At 35.9% G+C, this 20,258-nt stretch overlaps 2 protein-coding genes across 2 annotated transcripts; both read left to right on the forward strand.

Moving 5' to 3' along the window:
- The first annotated feature begins 5,762 nt into the window (after positions 1–5,762).
- On the forward strand, positions 5,763–8,021 carry LOC143632319 (uncharacterized). The gene is made up of 4 exons (XM_077100871.1): positions 5,763–6,683; positions 6,736–6,819; positions 6,900–7,043; positions 7,119–8,021. Exons 1-4 carry the CDS (start codon positions 5,763–5,765, stop codon positions 8,019–8,021), a joined length of 2,052 nt encoding a protein of 683 aa, XP_076956986.1.
- Positions 8,022–10,366: 2,345 nt separating this feature from the next.
- Positions 10,367–17,136, forward strand: LOC143632321 (uncharacterized). Its single transcript, XM_077100872.1, has 4 exons — positions 10,367–11,215; positions 11,499–11,945; positions 12,043–12,325; positions 16,829–17,136. Exons 1-4 carry the CDS (start codon positions 10,367–10,369, stop codon positions 17,134–17,136), a joined length of 1,887 nt encoding a protein of 628 aa, XP_076956987.1.
- Positions 17,137–20,258: the final 3,122 nt, after the last annotated feature.

The raw sequence follows: 20,258 nt of genomic DNA on the forward strand, positions 1-20,258 counted from the left end.
GACCGAACAAGTTTTCTTAGTCAACTTGTCAATATTGAAGGCAAACGAGTGTTTACATCAATACAGAAGGTAAACGAGCAAAATGTTATGCCACTAGCCCTTATTTATAGCAAAACTAAGTTGTTTAAAAATAGCATTCATAGATTGTGGGACCATAACATTATCATACATAATCCGTCGGACACAAATAAATAGCTCAACAGCCTCATACGATAGGAAACATCACATGTCATAATCATTATTTTTAACATTGGTTGAGGATTTGTGTTCAACACGTCTCTCTTAAAACAAATTTCACACATCATCTTAGACGAATGCGCGGAACAGTAGTTGTACTGCTGGAGATGGCCCCTGCACCCGAGAAAGCGTCGGGCTTAATGGTGTTCTTGATATATGAAAAGAAAGAAGATGAACAAGAAGATGGAACATAACTTGAGAGTACTACTCCTCTCCAATTCTATGGAAGAAAAACCTATTACTTGTCTACAATTTTCCTTCTCTCTTTAAGCAAGATTAGAATGATCTTTTGAGTTGTCCAAAGACTTAAAATAGAAAATAAAGAGCATTAAACGTCTTTAATGCATTTATTAAGTTTTGAGGAGCGGGCTTAACTTTGATTCAGAGTGGCATTCTTTAATGCATCAAAGTTAAGCTCGCGCGCATCACTCAAGTTGCCGCACACCACTTGCGTGCCAAACGAACCAACCATATCATATTCATAGCTTTGCGTGACATGTGAAAACCCACAAATATCTATTTGGCGTCTACATGACAAACCGAAACTTCCTCACATTCTACATGAACAACGATAGATGAGCTAATAATGTAACCACATCAAAGTCTACTCAAAAGTCTATTTTGTTTATACTTTAAATATCAAAAGAATCCACTGCTCATTAATTATGCTCCAGAGATATATTCAAGATTATATTCTGATGTAAAGTATTTTAATGGCGCCAAAATAGAGTTTCACTCGTTTTGAACAACACCGGAATAGAGTCACAGAAGGCGAATTTTGATATACAACAAATTAAAGGAATCTTTTGTTTTTTTTAACACCACCAAAATAAAGTTCCCCCACCCTGGCCCCTCTCGTCTCCATTGATGAGCTTGCATTGTGTGCTTGTGGCCCGGGTGGCTCCGGTCACCTCGGTTTTTTGCTCAGTAGTGTAAGTTTATGTGTTTCGTCCAAAAACTTTTATACGTAGTGTAAATTTACTCGTTTTCATCCAAACTTTTGAGCCTGGTCACCCTAGTTTATGAAAAATCTTTATACGTATTAAGTCTGGTCACCATGATGTATTCGTCCAGGCTTCGCCACTGGCCTCATTTTACGCAAAAAAAAATCCCTAAATGAAAATCTGCAAATCGAAATCTACACCATCAAAACTCGAATCAAAGCATGCGCAAATCGAAATCTATACCATAAGAGAATATTATTTGTGTCTTCAACCCACCAGAAAAAAACCTGGATATCATTTGGCCGTAGAATCGGAGATAGAGGAGGCCAGTCGTTGTGCCGCCAATCTGCCATCATGGACACATGCATGTAGGGTTTCCGTCATGGAGCTTCTTAATTTCGCTGGTGGAATGGCAATAGGGAGCAGATTGTTGGGTGTTCGCTAAAAATTTGGGGATAAAAATGAATAAAACAATACAAAAAGTTAAAAAGACTCAATGATTAATATGCAAAAGAGAAATACTTTGGACAAAACTCACATAATTAATCAAAACTAAGAAACGAAAATAACACTTTACTATGATAATTAAGAATATTTACATACATTTGCTTCACTTAAAAGTAAAAACATTATACATATATAAAAACTTACATAAAAAAACTTATCATTTGAAAGTAGACTTTGCGGGTGGGTACCAAATTGCTTCCTTCGGTGAACGTCAATGTCGTATAATATCTCACTTCACTTCACTCTCTTTCACTCTGTCAAAGAAAATTAAAAAGTATTTCCCGAATAGTTTTATAAAGATATTTAGTATAAACTAAAATATATATATATAAAACAAAATATTTGATAAATTTAAGAATATTATATTTAAAATAGGCAAATTGGATTTTAATAATCCATCTCAAAAAGTTCTCGCCACCAATTTCACATTTGGCCATATTTTTTTCTCAATGGACTCCGTAAAAGAAATAACTTAGCTCCGTTAAGTTTTTTCTTTCGAAATTTAAACTGATATTATAGGACTTTTGATTGGAAGGAGGATACGAGTCAATTAATATAAGACTTACATCCAAACATTGCTCTGAATGGCTTGATTTTTATTAATTAAAAGTTTCAACACCTGAAAGGAAGCCTTGTTTCGTGGTTTGGAGCACATTTTGTGGTAAGTTTTACATTATTCGACTTGTACTATTCTTCCGATCATCAGACCTAAAAATCAATGTGAAATTCAGTAAAATCTTGATAAAGTTAAGTTTTTTTTAATGGGGTTCAGTGAGTAAAAATATGGCGAAAGGCGGGTGATCAGAACTTTTCGATATAGAATTGTTGTCAGTCAATTGCAAAAAGTTTTAATTATTAAAATTCAGTTTATCTTTAAAATATTAAATAAAATTATAACTACTTTGTTAATAGGTGGTAAAGTTACGATCATTTTGTTACTGGCTGCAATTTTAGTTTCTTCATTGATTTAGGTTTAAGTGATAAAAATACGTCATGGTTTGATTACGCACGGCTGCGAATTCATATAAGGGAAGGCAAACAAATTAATATATAGATATGGCTGATATTTTAAACTTCTTGGAGTTATTATTTTATAAACTCCCAAAGGAGAAAACAAACAAAATATATAGTTGTGGCTGATATTTTGGTCTTCTTATCATTTTCTTTTGGTATTCTTGAGAAATTATTAGGATTTATTAAAAGATAATGAAATCAAAAGGTATAGAATGAATGATGGAACATATTATACAAAAGAATGAAGTACATCATATTTTCATTGTTCATCATTATCATTTTTCATTATTCAGTTTAATTAACTTATCTATAATATATATATATAATATATAAAATATTAGTAAATTAAGACACGTCATATAACATGTAAGATAGGGACACATTTGTTCATTAGAAAATATGTCTTGAAATAGTTACAACATTGTCTCCTCAACTTTATTCAAATTTTGTAAATTTAAAAAATAGTTACTACTTTGAACATTTATCTCTACCCATATATTCCTTTTAATTTTAATTGTAAATAACTTCTCACCAATGATTTTCCACCGGCCATAACTTTTTCATACTTTAATATTTTATAAAAAATTGCACCATAAAAATGAGCATTTTATTGTCTTTAATTTGGGTATGGTATTCCTATAATTTTTCAAATTAAATAATTAACATATTACGTATGGGTGTTCACAATTCCGTTTCAACGGTTTCCAAGTTATACTGTGAGCCAAGCCCTTGGTTCGATTTTTTGTTATTAAGAACCGAAACTGAACCATTGACTCTTTAAACTGAATCGTTACTAATAGTTTGGTTTCACGCATTGAACTTCAAAAATAAGTTTACCGCTCGGTTCGATTTTAGATGACCAATTTTCGTATAAACCATAAACCAAACCGTTTGCTATGGTTTGAACATTCGGAACCGGCTGACTAAAAGTGATTTTTGGTTCAAACGTTTTCAAGGTTTCAAACGAACCTTGAACATTCACAATTGTTACATGATTACTATGAATCTGTTCCCCGCCGAATCGCGCGGGCACTCGTCTAATATGAATATTATACAAAAGTCAAAAATATCACTGCCTTAAAATAAATAAAATTTTCAAAAATAAAAAATGATGATTGCGATGGTGGTCGCGAGAATGGTAGTGATGGCGTTGGTGCTGGTACTGATCATGTTCCGGTGGCGAAAGTGGCATCACTAGTGGTGGTGGGTCTGTCGAACGTGGTGTGGCAGCAATATTGGCAATGGTGGTGGTGGAGACTGACGATGTTGGTGGTAAAGACTGACCAAGTGGTGGTTGCGGTTGTGTTGAGAAAGTCACGGTGAAAGATGAAATTGAATGAAAAAAAAGGTGGTAGAGTTGGAACTAATGAGATTCCTTGTGTAACAAAACACCTCTTTTTCATTGTTTTATAATGGTCTATTCAATTTCATCATAAATTCTAGTATACCAAACACTGTATTCTTTTTAGTGGTGTTTGGAACTACCATCAATACCCAGGTGAGCCTTCATAAGACATGATGTCACCCGTCCATATTGATTTTGGCGTTTCAGGCCTAACTCACCCAAGAACGTAACATCATCAAGGAGGAAATCCAATGTTATGGAAAAACCCCATGAGTTATGTTTCGAACATGAGACCTCAAAAATCCATAACCTTAATCATAATACTCATGTCACTGGACCAAAATGCCATATGCCGAAACACTACCTAAGTATTTATCTTCTAGTTATGTATCTTTTTATTTATTTTTTTCATTGTAATTTTAATTTATTTTTATATCAACCTATTTTAAGTTGTAAGACATGTGTTGATTATATCCTATTTTACATGTCACGACTTTATTTTTTAGATTTTTACTTTCAGTTTATATCTTGAGCATCAGGTGGCGTGACGAACTAAATCGATGCCGCTTGAAATACCGACCTGCGAACGAAGATAATTAGTTTACAGAACAGGTTCGCTATTTCTCTATATTATTTAATCTTTCATAAAAAAACACATGGATCGTTCTCGCAAAGTTAAAGGTGTGAAGAAATCGAGAGCCGGCCCGATAGTAGTCGTAAACCTGAATTAAATCTACATGCGCCTTCTCAAATGCCTTCCCAATTTCAAAACAACCCCACCCCCAAACAATTCTAGACATATACGCAACAAGTACCAATATCGTCCCAATACCAAAACTTCATGCAACCAATAGTAATTCCAACTCCACCATTCCCGAATCAATCTTTAAGATTTGTTGACGGCCTCAACCAATATCAAAACTTGTAACAATATCAACATACAAACTACTCTAAGAGGACACAAAGTGGTGCCCGAAATCAACAGGAGAACCGGCACCGACGACGGAAAATTGGACCCCCCCCCCCCGAGAGAAAATGAGAGAAAGTGGGGAACGGGACAACTTCGTGTGCTAGAACTACCGCCAACCCAAAGAGTTGGAAGATTTCGATGTGGTTTAATTTAATATATATGTTTTTTCAAAATTATTTTGCATGACTTGTATTTTTTTAATTAAGAATGTTATTTTTGTATTATATTATGTTATTTTGATTTATAAAACAATTTAGCTTTTCGTTTTTAATATTAAAATTATGGCCATGTGAAAGATGGAACAGGAAATATGACTTATGATATCATGGAAATATCAAATATGACTTATGATATACTGATATGGAAACCGCTCCAAAGGCATCCAGAAACCATATATTACTTTTTATCTGAAGTATAATACGTACTGGTTTCATAAATTAATATCTTACGTAACGGGGTGCTACGTCCTAAGTTGACTCATCTTGACCATGTATTCTTGTTAAATATTTTGGTTAATACTCTGTTAAAATTGCAAATTGTCTTCGTCAACCACATGCATATTCTAGTGACTTTCCCTTGATTAGTATTCATCTTAAATCCTTCACTGTTGCCTATATATACATGGTCTGAAATACTACAAGCAACACAACACAACACAACACAATCAAGCCTTTCTCAAAACAAATCCCAACTTGAACCATTAAATCATCATTTTGTTTTCCGGGGAGCCATGAACACAACAGATATGGCTTCCGCCGAAATGATGAATTGCAGCACAACGGTTTACAACAGTACATCGTTCAACAAAACGATAGTTTATCACGATCTTATGTGTCATCTATCGTTTACCAATACTTCTCGGGAAAATTTAACTGAGCTGATCAGTTACGAAAAGACAATATATAAATCAGATCTGGAGGACACTTATGGCGAACCAATGAAAACGATTGGGTTTTACATCGCTGTAGCATCTCTGTGTTGCACCCTTGCAATGGTGGTTGATTTATTGAATCGCCTAAGAAGGAAACAACTATGGTTTCCGTGTAAGTACTTTTCCCTTAATGCTTTTTCTCTCACAGTGATAGTTGTTGCAATGAAGTTGCCCGTTGATCTAAGTGGTAACATGCCTGGTCCTGTGGACCAAGCCGCAAAGCTCGGAAGCATGGCCTTTATGTGCACCATGATGGCTAATTTCTTGCCTAGCTTAGCAACATTGGGCAACACTGAGCTTTTGACAAACGTCACAGCTTTGGGTGTTCTCGTAATCACCTTGGTGGTCAATGTTTGCATCCAAATACATACCGGTGTTGTTGGAATTCTTCCCAACAACAAGTCTATTAAAACGGTCATTGAGAACGGAAAACCTAAGGTTGAAGACTCAGAGGTCTTCTCAGATTTGCTCTATACCACAGTAGCGATAATTTATGTGGCTATGTTACTCTTGTTGTTGATAATATATGTGTGTTCATCTTTGGCGATTCTAGGATCCAAATTGATTATAGAATCGAAATACCAACAACAACATGAAACAACTTCAAAATCAATTAAAAATGATCAATTAACATTTGAGAAGCTACAACAACATGTGAGCAACTACTGGATCATGGCAGGAAGTAGCAGCCCCCAATTTATTCAAGCTTGCTTTGCGACAACCGCTGCTTCTAGGGTAATATGTACTTTCACCTTTATTTTTCACACTCTTACTATGTTTTGGGCAGTTCCAAAGACAGATAAATATGATTCAGATTACAAGAATTCAATGCCAGCGATTCTCTAGGTACAGTTTGTGGGAGTCATATTTGGTACAATTGCACCATGTATTAGATGTTTTTCATTCCTAAGCTATAAGCTGACTTTCAAAAGTATTTCGAACCATTTTAAGTTCTACAAAGTAGAGAAATACTGGAATCAGAAGTTATATGACTGGAAAGATGCTCGTATTTCACTCCCATTTCGAAGCCACACACTCAAGGTGGTCATCACGAATTTGAGAAATCCAGCTGTCAAATTTTGCATAATACTTCAGGTGGGAGTTGTGGTAGTGTGCAAGATAATAGCGTTGATCTTTTTTGTGGTATCAATATGTTTTCGTTTTTTGAAGTTGCTATTCAAGGTCGTGTTTGGTTCATCGGTGAAAAGGACCGAAGACTCGAAACAAAACGACTTTGTTTTGCAACTCGAAAATGAAAACGAGCTTGCTGAGAGAATACTGAAAGGTTTTTTGAAATCTTTCGAACAATTGATCAAAAAGAGCGAAGAGAAACAACCCAAAAATCTCATAAAGCTAATTACTGAAAGATCAACTGAAGATTTTCGCGGAGTTCTAAAGTATGTCAATGACGATCATCCTGATTGCTGGAGCCTAGCGGTGGTAACGTTAACAACAATTGCTGCTACTCTTCCTAACGTCGAAAAGGTGGAAGTTGATAGCTTGTTGGAAAGTGTGAGGGAAGGCCTTGAATATGTAACAGTTGTGGAAGAAAACTTCGATGCTCCTAGGGACTATGTAAGCATTCAGAAGGCCGCTGAAAAGTTGTGGCAAGAAGTTGATATCTGTCACAGATGGTTAGGTATCAGGTTGGAAGATATTGCTTCTCAAGGGAATACAACACTGCAAATTGTTCAATTGTTCTTTGAAAATGCTAAAAGCAAGATCAAGGAAGGGGAAGGGAGGACACACAGATCTATTTGTGTCAACTCAATGTATCGTATCACTCAAACCATTAGCGGCGACAAGGAAAGCCACAACTTTGACGAATTATCATCAAGGATCGCTGACATCATGGCTGCATGTCTTACCAACCTACCCCAAGTCATAGCAATGAAAGCCCATACTAGTGTGATAGAGGAAAGAGAAGCAAGTGTCAAAGCTGCAGCCCAACTTCTAGGTGAGACTAAGGAGATAATCAAAATCCTTCAAGGCCCTTCCAGGCATGTTCCAAGTATGGATCGAGAAGACTTGCGGTTTATCAACAAATGGCATGCTCATTTAAGAGAACCCTGAATCATATTTCTTCCTCAAGCATTAAAGTAAGTTCGTTTTGCTATATTTTTTCTCTAATATTGATTTCCTATTATGCATATATAACACTTGATTATAAACCACAGGATGAAGCTAATACGATTCTCACGGGTCACCATTTACTCCTCAAACAAGTTTGTTGTATCTTGCTTTCTAGTTAATTTGTAAAATAAGTTCCTCTAGCGAAGCCGTTTGTTGTCAAAATTGTTACCCATGTAAGATATACATTTCTCATTATATGTATTTGATTATTGGTGTGGTATGATGAATGTTTTAGTTGGTCAGGTCGATAAACAAACAAACAAACACATGTACACAAACGGATTTTGGAGACTAACCAGTCTTCGACTCTTTTTTCTTTTAAACTAAAAATTTTAATCTAAATCTTTAACCAATCTCTTTATCTTGATCATTTCTTTTTAAGTATATCGCAAGAACTTGGGGGTAGTTCCAAACACTTTAAAAAAAAGTGTACAGCAAGAACTTCAGTAACTAATCTGCTGATGGAAGATCCGTTGCACGAGCAACACATCAATAGATCATTCTTTGGTCCTCGTTCTGTGTATATATTAGCCATATATCGTTGTCTTCCTTTTCTGTCAAGTTCGGAAACATGTCATTGTTTTCTAGTTTAATTGCATGAGAGATTAATTTTACATCTTTGTCTTGTTTTTTATTCCTGATAATGTGATATAGAGAGGAGTGAAAAAACCAAAATTGTCTCAACTTGTGAGTTGGGGACCACTTTCGCAATGCGTCTCGACTATCATTCATTTTAAGACATATTTCAATAATATTTAAAAAAAAACATGAAACGATAATAAGGATTTACATAAAACTACTTACACTCAAAGTTACCTACTTTTAAATCCAAATAAAACACCACGAATCTACGATGAACGATACTATATATCCATAACCGAACATCAATTGAATCGACCAAATTGCCTATTTCCTTTACAAAACCACCACTACCCCTTCACTTTAAATGGAACCATATCATGCTTAACACCATTTTTTTATAAAATTTTAATTACCAAGTTTTCAGTCTTAAAATGAAGCAATGTCATCAAACTAGCTTAATTACGTGTAAAATAATTATTAATCCATAAATGCATATTTCATGTAAATATAACACCAAAAACTTATAATAATGTCGTTTTGTTGATGCATACGAAAATATTATATCTTAACTTCTAATGTCTCGACCAAATCATCAATTTCTTTCCCTGGGAGCTAGGAACAAAGTTTGGATTGTAACACAACAAAAGATTATATTCAACTTTAGGAGGAACTCGTGGCTAACTACATGGAGATAATACTTTTAGCTAGGTAAACTTCAAACTTACAGCTTGTTGATATCTAATTAGTTGTTAATATCTTGTTTTAAACTTTAAAGCTTAATTTTTTGATTAATTTTTTTTTAGCTTACCTTGAAAGTTGAAATGGCTGTATGATCTATAATGGACCTTATCCTATACATACGGATCTAAAAACCGAACTAATCATTGGGCTTTTTATGAGCCCACCCAACTATGATCTTGAATGGGCCCTATATATATGTATAATGTATCTAACATCCAGCCCACTACCTACACACTTCTTGAACCATAACCAGACCAAGATTCACATTCCAAAAGTTTTATTACTTTTAGCACAAAATTACAATCAGAAAGAAAAAAAATAATCTACCCCTAACTTTTAAAGATTTTTAAAAACATCCCCATATATCATTATCCACATCTATCCGCACCGAAAAACCGAAGCAAGTTGTGATCATTTTGAAGCTTCCGAATTTACTATTTTGAGATAGAATATCAGCATCAGCTATGACTTTGACCAGAAAGGTCAGCAAGCCCCAGTTTTGACTTTTCCAACTTTGTTAATCCTTCGACCTTCGTAACTTATTTAAGCGAAGCCTGAATCATACTCGTTCTGAAATAATGAACTAAGTTCATTTAACTAGATTTCCTTCTAAATTGATTTCCTATTACACACACATATTTTTAATGGTATTAACATTTGATTTTGAACTATAGTGCCAAGCAAATATGATATTCAAAGTAAATCCGATGACATCATTGAGATTGAATTAATATTCGGCGTTAAAAAGTACGTTGTGTGTTGCTTTCTTGTTCCTTTGTAAAGTTATATAGTAAGTTCTTTTGGCGAAGTCCTTGATTGTAATAATTGGTACCCTTTCCTAGTTTATATGTCTGTATATATACATGGTCTAAAACACTACACACAACACAACACAATCAAGCCTTTCTAAAACAATTCCCAACTTCAATAATCAAATCATCAGTTTTGTTTTCCGGGGAGCCATGAACACGGATAATATTCACAAGGAAATGAAGACTTGCAACAATTATACGGATTTCAACAACAAGGCTTTCAACAAAACGGTAGTTTATCACGATCTTATGTGTCATCTATCGTTTACCAATACTTCTCAAGCTAATATAACAGAGTTGGAGAGTTACGAGGAGTACATATATAAATTAGATCCGGAGAACAAGTACAGCGAACCAATGATAGTGATTGGGATGTACATCGCGGTAGCATCTCTCTATTGCATCCTTGCAATGGTGGTTGACTTATTGCATGGCTTAAGAAGAAAAAAGCCATGGTTTCCATGTAAGTACTTTTCTATTAATGCTTTTTCTCTCACTGTGATAGTTGTTGCAATGAAGTTGCCTGTGGATCTAAATGGTAACATGCCCGGCGATGTGGACCAAGCCACAAAGCTCGGAAGCATGGCCTTCATGTGTACCATGATGGCTAATTTCTTGCCTTGCTTAGCAACAATGGGCAACACTGAGCTTTTGACAAACATCACAGCTTTCGGTGTTCTGGTAATCACCTTGGTGGTCAATGTTTGCATCCAAATACATAGTGGTGTTGTTGGGATAATTCCCAATGACGAGTATAGTAAAGATGCCATTAATAAAGGAGCTGTTAACCCTGGCGAGTTAACGGTCTTCTCATATTTGCTCTATACCACAGTAGCGATAATTTATGTGGCTATGTTACTCATGTTGTTGATAATATATGTACGTTCATCTCTGGCGATTCTAGGCTCAAAACAAATTATAGAATCAAAATACCAAAAACAACACAAAGCAACTTCAAAATCAATTGATCGATTTGCAGTTGAGAAGCTACAACAACATGTAAGCAACTACTAGATCATGGCTTTAAGATGTCATTTAGAAGCATTTCTAACCATTTTAAGGTCTATAAAGTAGAGAAATACTGGACTATGAAGTTATATGACTAGAAAGATGGTTGTATTTCACTCCCATTTCGAAGCCACAAACCCAAGGTGGTCATCAAGAATTTGAGAAATCAAGCTCTCAACATTTGCATAATATACTTCAGGTGGGAGTTGTGGTAGTATGCAAGATAATAGCATTGATCTTTTTTGTGCTATCAATAGTTGTTCGTTGTTTGAAGTGGTCATTCAAGGCCGTGTTTGGTTCATCGGTGAAAACGACCAAAAACTCAAAACAGCACAACTTTGTTTTGCAACTCGAAGATGAAAACGAGCTTGCTGAGAGAATACCGAAACGTCTTTCAAAAGCTTTTAACCAATTGATCAAAAAGAGTGAAAAGAAACAGCCCAAAAATCTTATGAAGCTAATTACTGAAAGATCAAGTAAAGATTTGCAGGGGGTTAGAAAGTTGTATGACAATAATTATCAGCCGGATTGCTGGAGCCTAGCAGTGGTAACCTTAACAACCATTGCGATTACTCTTCCTAACATAAAAAAGGGGGAACTTAAAAGATTGTTGGAAAGTGTGAGGGAAGGTATTAAATACATCACGCTTATAGAAGAAAACCTCAATGCTACTAAAGACTATGAAAGGCTTCATAAAGCTGCTAAAAAATTGTGGCAAGAGGTTGATTTTTGCCACAAATGGTTAGAAATCATGTTGACAATATATAGCTTCTCAAGGGAATACAACACCACAAGTTGTTCAATTTATCTTGAAAAAGGCTAAAGACAAGATCAACCAAGAGTTACAGAGTGCAGATAATGAATGCCAAGAAAGCCATTCATCACACATATTTATTTGTGCCAATTCAATGTCTCGTATTGCTCAAACCATTATCAATGGCAACGAAAGCCATGAGAAACTCTTTGACGAATTGTCGTCAAGGATTGCTGACATCATGGCTGCATGTCTCACCAACCTACCCCAAGTCATCCCAATGCAAGCCCATACTAGTGTGATAGAGAAAAGAGAGGCAAGTGTCAAAGCTGCAGCCCGACTTCTAGGTGAGACTAAGGAGATAATCAAAACTCTTCAAGACCCTTCCAGGTGTGTTCCAAATATGGGTCAAAGAGACTTGCCGTTTATTGACAAATGGCGTGCTCATTTAAGCCAACCCTAAATCATATACGTTCCTCAAGTATTGAAATAAGTTCATTTAGATAGATTTTTTCTCTAGTATTGATTTCCTATCATACATATATAACACTTGATTATGAACCACAGGGCAAAGCTAATATGGTTCTCATGGGCTACCATTTACTCCACAAAAAAGTTTGTTGTATTTTTGTTTCTAGTTAATTTGTAAAATAAGTTTCTCTAGCGAATTCGTATGTTGTAAAAATTGTTACCCTTGTAAGATAAACATTTCTCATTATATGTATTGGTGTGGTATTTGAATGTTTGAGTTGGCCAGGTCAATAAACAAACAAACACATGTACACAAACGGATGTTGGAGAGTAACCGGTCTCAGACTCTTATTTATTTAAACTAAAACTTTAACTAATCTCTTTATCAGAGCCGTCTCCGAGAATTTAAATGTCTCGGCCGAGCTGAAATAAAAAGGTCCATCGGCTCTAACGAGTAATGAAATAAATTGACCCGCATGCCCATTATCTCAAATGGGTTATGGGTATAAAAAGATTGGACCTAATATCTAATAAAATGATTGAGATTTGTACCTATTTTATATAAAAATATATATATATACATAAAAATATATGTATTAATGTATATATAAAAAAATTTTGTGCCCTCAAAAAATTAGTGCCTCGGCCGGTCGCCCGGGTTGCCCAACCCAAGAGCCGGCACTGCTCTTTATCACGTACGCTTCTTTTTAACTTAGCGGTTTATCCTTTTCTCCTATAATCCTATTCAAGATACTGCAACAGCTTTGTATGTTTTCTTATGGTTTTGTTGTCTTCCCATCTCCCCGGATCACATGAGTTATCAAAGAACAAACGGAGACCTAAAACTCAAACACAAATGTATCATGATTTTTTGATTTTCATGTATAATGTGTGTCGAAGAAAACCGTAATTAACTCTATTTTGGTTTTTTTTATGATTAAAAATAACCATTATGGTTTGGTCAAATCGTCATTAATCTTTCAATCGTTGAGGCGTGCGGCGTAGGTAGGTTGATTTGGAAATTAAATGAGATATATCCATGGAACCATTTTCACAACTTGTTAGTTGTGACATTAACCATATAGATCATTTTTGAAAATGAGACATAAATCCATGGGACCATTTTCATAATTCGTCAATTGTGACATATCCATAGACCATGCATTTAAGACATGATTCAATAATTTAAAGAAAATAAATCCATTAAACGATAATTAAGGTTTTATATAAGATTACTTAGACTCAAATTACCAAGTTTTAAATGGAACCGTATCATGCTTAACACTTTTTTTTTAATATTTCAATTACCAAGTTTCCATTCTTAAGATGAAGCTATGTCATTAAACTTTAGATTAGTTACATGTAAAATAGTTATCAATCAACAAATTCATTTTACGCGTAAATATAACACCAAAAACTAATAATAACGTCGTTTTGTTGGTGCATACGAGGATATTATTATCTCAACTTCGAATATCTCGATCACATCATCAGTTTCATTCCCTAGGAGCTAGGAACATAGTTTAGATTGCAACTCAACAAAAAAATATGTCCAACTTTTGGTTGAACTCGAGGCTAACTACATGGAGATAATACTTGTAGCTTGGTAAACATCAAACTTACAGCTTGTTAATTTTTAATTAGTTGTTAATGTTTCGCTTTCCAAGTGTTCATTTCTGGATTTGAAGCTTAATTTTAATATCATTTTGTTTTCGTAATTCTCTAGCTTAGTATGAAAGTTGAAATAGACGTATGATCTATAATGGGCCCTATACTTATGGATCGATCTAAAATCCGACCTCAAAATTGGCTTTTAAGGAGCCGAGCCCAATATAATCTATAATGCGGCCATGCATATGGATCTATAATCCGACCTAATGAATGGGCTTTTAGGGAGCCCAACCCAATATGATCTATATGGATCTAAAATCCGACCTAATGAATGGGCTTTTAGGGAGCCCAACCCAATATGATCTATAATGGGTTGGATACATATGGATCTAAAATCCGACCTAATGAATGGGCTTTTAGAGCCCAACCCAATATGATCTATAACGGGTTGGATACATATGGATCTAAAATCCGACCTAATGAATGGGCTTTTAGGGAGCCCAACCCAATATGATCTATAACGGGTTGGATACAAATGGATGTAAAATCCGGTCCACTACATGCACACTTGCTAAACACTTAAACGATAACCGGCCCAGGATATTAGCACATCCCGAAAAACTTAACAAACTAATGGTTTTCTTACTAGCCCAATACAGTGCATTTAACTAAACAACCCATTAATTCTTATATATCAAAGATTACTTTGTTAATCCTTTGACCTTCATAATTTCCTCCCATTGCAGCCAGTGAATTAGAAGATTCTTGTTTCGACTTTCGACGTAAATAGCCGACACGGCATTCCATTTAAAGAGAAGTTGTAACTGTATTAACTGTTATACCAAACTCACTCTATTTGTGTTTCTTATATATGAACCAATAGTCATTAATAAACTCAATGGGCCTGGCTTGATGACCTGCACATAGACGCGAGTAGTCGATATTGCCATCAAGTGTAAACGCGTATTCAAATTTTCTTGCTACTTTTATCAGGGCGTTGTCAAATCGTTTTCTAGGTCCCACAAAAACGCGAAGATACATCAATCTTTCTCGAAATCACTTGAATGATTGGGTACTTTAACTTTAACTCACCTTTGTGACTAGCTAGCTTGTAAGTGGAATACTAATTTCTTGTCTCTACACCATGTGCTAGCAAAATAGTTGTAGTATTTTTAACAGTGCTATAAGGGTAAAACTGGTTGTAATAAATCAAAAATGCTATTACACCGGCAACTTATGGGTAGGGGTTAGCATGCCTTAACTGTTAACCGAAATTAAACGATAAACTGGACCGCCACTGAGCCAAATCAACCGATAGCCGAGATTAATCGATGGTTATGGCTAAGGTTGTGATTAAGGGGGTCCCATAACCGAACATTAACTGAACTGACCGAGGTATAAACATGATTTATATATCTTAAGGGTTAATTATATGCTATTTTTAATTATGTTCTTGTAATCAAAAACTTTTGTTCCTATATCTTCTGATTGTTGTGATAGTGATTTTGTGTTACAGTAAAAGCAAGTCAACCTCAATATTATATGAAACTAGGGGTGTTCAACGAATCGAATTTCGAATATTCGACTCTATTCGAATCGGATTATTCGAATTTTGAAGTTTTGAGGTTTGCTTCGAATTCGGAATAGATTCGACAAAATCGATTTGATTTGATTCGAATTCGTTTGTTTATTCGTGAATGTGCGTTTATGCAGTTAATATGAAACAAATGGACACACAATCCATGTTTAATTTTAAACTTTACACTTAAAAATTTTGAACCCACCACCTCATTTTTAGGGGACAAACATCATACCGCTATGCCACAAGATCATAGATCGTATATATTAAACTTTAACCCGGTTCAATCTCTGGTCCGGTTTTAAAACATTGTTATTTATAAGAATAGTTAGCAGCTCATGCGAAAATGGCATTTTAACTGCATCACACATGAGATTATCTTGTAAGCGGTCATGAACTTTCAGCATGATGAACTATAACTTGGACCGTGGCTTGAACCGCACAAAGGCACATCTCATCTCTTGTATGAATCCGGCAAATTTAGAACAAAAGAAAGAAAAAAAGAAATTGGAGAGTGGTTAGAGTGATTTTGAATGAAGAATGTAAAATTTGTGAAAGAATAAATGGTTGCTTGGTATTTATAGAGTTAGATTAAAATTTTCAATGTTTTTAACGGCTCTTTTTACCTAGAATCTCAGGCCCAACGTTCAAAAACTCCACACCTTGTCTCTTCACCCACACGAGGCACGCCCACCATACGTGCCGGTAGTCCGAGGTGGCTAAGGCACTCATGCCCCGTGTGAGAGCATTACACATGGCCTTATGCGTGGGAAATGCTTTTATAAGTATTTTTCACGTTGCAACTTTAAATTTAATAATACCAAAATAAAGTTTGACATGTGGGTCATGTGGCCCAATTAATCGGACGTAAATTATTAAAGATGAACATAAAGTTACTTGCTTTTGCTAGTAGTGGCTGCAATTTGATTTGTCATATTCATGCAACTTTTAAAGCATGATTCATGTTTTCCACTACTTAACTAATTATCGTTTGGAAATCCTTGTTTATTTGTTGTTTCTATCTATATGGTTTGAAATAGAACTTAGAGTCAAGTCTCTCAAATACACCATCTTCTTTAATGGGTCAAAACTCAACAGAAAGATTACCTCAAACTTATAAATGAGCTAATCGCTATTAAGTATGATAATAATCCTAATATTACGTCCGATATTATACATTCGTTTTTAGGTTACGCAAAGTCTGTGTACCTATTGGATCTGGAAAACCGTTACAACGAGCCAATGTTATGGATTGGGATGTATATCGCTTTAGCATCTCTGTGTTGCCTTGTTGCAATGGTGGCTGATTTATTACATGGTTTAAGAAGCAGGCGGTTATGGTTTCCATGTAAATACTTTACTATTAATGCTGCTTCTCTCACTGTGATAGCTGTTGCAATGAAGTTGCCATGTGGATCTAACTGGTTTGATGCCTGGTGTTGTGGACCAAGCAGCAAAGCTCGGAAGCATGGCCTTTATGTGCACCATGATGGCTAATTTTTTGCCTTGTTTAGCAACCATGGACAACAATGAACTTTTGACAAACATCATAGCTTTGGGTGTTCTGGTGATCACCTTGGTGGTCAATGTTTGCATTCAAATACAAACAGGTGCTGTATCCTTTCAAGAATACACGACTGGTCCTGTATATATCAGGCCCAATAAACGAAATGACTTCTATGAATTTATTGGCAAAACGAAACTTCGCAATGCCACAATAGCCACAATTTACGTGACTTTGTTACTCGTGTTGTTGATAAATCATGTATGTTCATCTTTAGCGATTCTAAAATCCTAACAGATTATAGAATCCAAATACCAAAGAGGTCATAAAATGTCTTCAAACGAAGTTCAACAATCAATCGGAAATTGTTTTATGGCCGAGAAGCATGTGAGCAACCACTGGATCATGGCAGGAAGTGGCAACCCCCAATTCATCGTAGCTTGCTTTGCCACGACCACTGATATTCAGAGAGAATTGATTGAGAATTGTTATTCAAAAGTTGTGTTTTACAATGAGGAAACAATCACCAATTTATACACAGCTCCTATGAACCCAAAAAAGGAAAAAACTATATAGATGGTTGTGAATTATTGAGAAACGGAAACCGGATATTTGCTCTGCTAAATTACAGGGATATGATGTGATTGTCCACCAATCTTGCTGATCCCAATCCTTTCCAAACATTGTTTTAACACTCCCCCTCAAGTTGAATAGTGGGATTTCCAAAATTCAACTTGCTCAGACACTTACGTAGGACCCCTCATTAACAGCTTTGGTTAGAATATCAGCAAGTTGGTCTTCTGACCGAACAAATGGAAGTGTGATAACTTTAGCTTCTAGCATTTCTTTGATGAAGTGTCAATCTACTTCTATGTGTTTTGTTCGATCATGATGTACTGGATTCTCTGAAATCTGAATAGCAGCTTTATTATCACTCATGACCTTGCTAGTTTCTTGTGGTGGATATCCTATTTCTGTTAGGAGTCTTCGTATCCACAAAATTTCAGTTACCCCTCTAGCAATTCCTCGAAATTCAGCTTCTGCACTTGAAAGGGCCACAACTTTTTGTTTCTTGCTTCTCCATGTAACAAGATTTCCACCGACTAAGGTAAAGTAACCTGACGTGGATTTTCGGTCGCCTTTATCTCCTGCCCAATCTGCATCTATATATAACTGAGTTTCTAGACGCCCATTTGGTTTGAATAAGACTCCATGCCCTGCCATTCCCTTGAGGTATTTTATAATTCTTAAGACTGCTTCCATGTGAATCTTTTGAGGTTGATGCATAAACTGACTTACCACCCCCACAGCGTATGCTATATCAGGTCGGGTGTGTGAGAGGTATATCAGTTTTCCTACCATTCGTTGGTATCTTTCTTTATCAGCTAAGTCTGCTTTTTCCTCCATGTAGAGCTTCTGATTTACAATCATTGGAGTGTCTGTTGGTTTGCAGTCGACCATACCAATTTCTGCTAGTAAATCGAGGACATACTTTTTCTGGTGCATGAAGATCCCTTGTTTGGATCTTAGAACTTCAATACCAAGGAAGTATTTAAGTCTCCCTAGGTCTTTCATTTCAAATTCTGTGAACAAGTTCTTCTTCAGCTTCGTTATTTCCTCTTCATCATTTCCCGAAATGATCATGTCATCAACGTAGATTATAAGGCATGTTATGAGGTTACCTCTACGTTTGAGAAACAAAGTATGGTCTGAGTTTCTTTGCACGAATCCATAATTCTTCATAGCTAAGGTGAACCTACCAAACCACGCTCTGGGAGACTGTTTTAATCCATAAAGGGATTTCTTGAGAAGACATACTTCCTTTTCTCCAAACTGGTCGGAGAAACCATGTGGAGCTTCCATATAGACTTCTTCCTTCAGTTCCCCGTGTAAAAAAGCATTTTTTACATCAAATTGGTGTAGGGGCGATCCTTTATTTGCTGCAATGGAGAAAAGAACCCTAATTGTATTTATCTTTGCAACAGGAGAAAAAGTTTCAGAATAATCTATTCCATATGTTTGTGTATAGCCTTTAGCTACTAATCTTGCTTTGTATCTTTCGATCGATCCATCCGGCTTGTATTTAATTGTGAAGACCCATCTGCACGCAACAGTTTTCTTTCCCGAAGGCAAAACACATTTTTCCCATGTATTATTTTTTATTAGAGCTTTCATTTCTTCTTCCATTGCATATTTCCACTGTTTTGATTTCGAGGCTTGTACTACATTAGTAGGGATTTCCTTAGAGTATAGAGATGAAGTAAACGCCTCTGCTTCCTGAGATAGCTTTCCTTTGGCTATGTTAGCCATCGGATATCTACATTCTCTGGACTTCTTTTCAGGAGAATACCTTTTTGGTGGAACACCTCTATTTGCTTTAGGTGGTATTACATATCTAGCAGTCGTGTCTTCTTGTGTGGGAAGATTTTCTGGTTCTTGCACCTGTTCAATTTGCTCTGCTGATACATCTTCTTGAGCAACAACCTCCTCTTGTTCATTCTCCCCCTGTCTCGGTGCTTCATTCTCTCCCTGTCTCGGTGCATCATTAGTGGTTTCCATAGAAGAGTGAGTACTTACCTCGGGTATCAGGTTGGGAGACGCTCCTTGGGGGGCACTGATATTTTCTCCAGGCTGTGTGGTACTTTGACTCTTTCCTTCCTCATATGTAGCATACCTCAACGACCCCAGTGTGTCTAGACATTCTCTCTCCCCCTGACCACTGTTTTGGGTGGCAAAATAGTACTTGGTTTCAAGGAAATCACAGTTCATAGTAGTGAACATGTGTTGGGTTTTTGGATTGTAGCATCGATATCCTTTTTGAGTTATTCCATATCCAACAAAGACACATTTCTCAGCACACGGATCAAGTTTATCTCTGTTGGATTTTGGTATGTGAACAAAGACACTGCACCCAAAGATTCGGGGCTCAAGAGTAAGAATGGACGGAGGTTTGGTGTATTCTGTAAGGACTTGCAATGGAGTTTTTGTTTTTAGAATTTGAGTTGGAAGTCGGTTAATAAGATATGCAGCGGTGGCAAGGGCGTCGGGCAAAAAAATTTTTGGAGTTTGGGATTCTATCAAAAGAGCCCGAGTTATTTCTAATAGGATGCGGTTT

The sequence above is a fragment of the Bidens hawaiensis genome, unplaced genomic scaffold (assembly GCF_021521415.1).
Source record: "Bidens hawaiensis isolate Kalapana, Puna unplaced genomic scaffold, B.hawaiensis_p1.1 tig00006387_1, whole genome shotgun sequence".
Classification (NCBI taxonomy): domain Eukaryota; kingdom Viridiplantae; phylum Streptophyta; class Magnoliopsida; order Asterales; family Asteraceae; genus Bidens; species Bidens hawaiensis.

What these genes read in the sequence shown, in the direction of transcription:
- LOC143632319 (XM_077100871.1), top strand. Translation starts at nt 5,763, where the DNA reads ATGGCTTCCGCCGAAATGATGAATTGCAGCACAACGGTTTACAACAGT. An exon ending in CGACAACCGCTGCTTCTAGG is followed by an intron (nt 6,684 to 6,735) that starts GTAATATGTACT and finishes TGTTTTGGGCAG; the next exon opens with TTCCAAAGACAGATAAATAT. An exon ending in GTTTGTGGGAGTCATATTTG is followed by an intron (nt 6,820 to 6,899) that starts GTACAATTGCAC and finishes AACCATTTTAAG; the next exon opens with TTCTACAAAGTAGAGAAATA.
- LOC143632321 (XM_077100872.1), top strand. Translation starts at nt 10,367, where the DNA reads ATGAACACGGATAATATTCACAAGGAAATGAAGACTTGCAACAATTAT. An exon ending in TTGAGAAGCTACAACAACAT is followed by an intron (nt 11,216 to 11,498) that starts GTAAGCAACTAC and finishes CGTTGTTTGAAG; the next exon opens with TGGTCATTCAAGGCCGTGTT. An exon ending in CTAAAAAATTGTGGCAAGAG is followed by an intron (nt 11,946 to 12,042) that starts GTTGATTTTTGC and finishes ATCTTGAAAAAG; the next exon opens with GCTAAAGACAAGATCAACCA.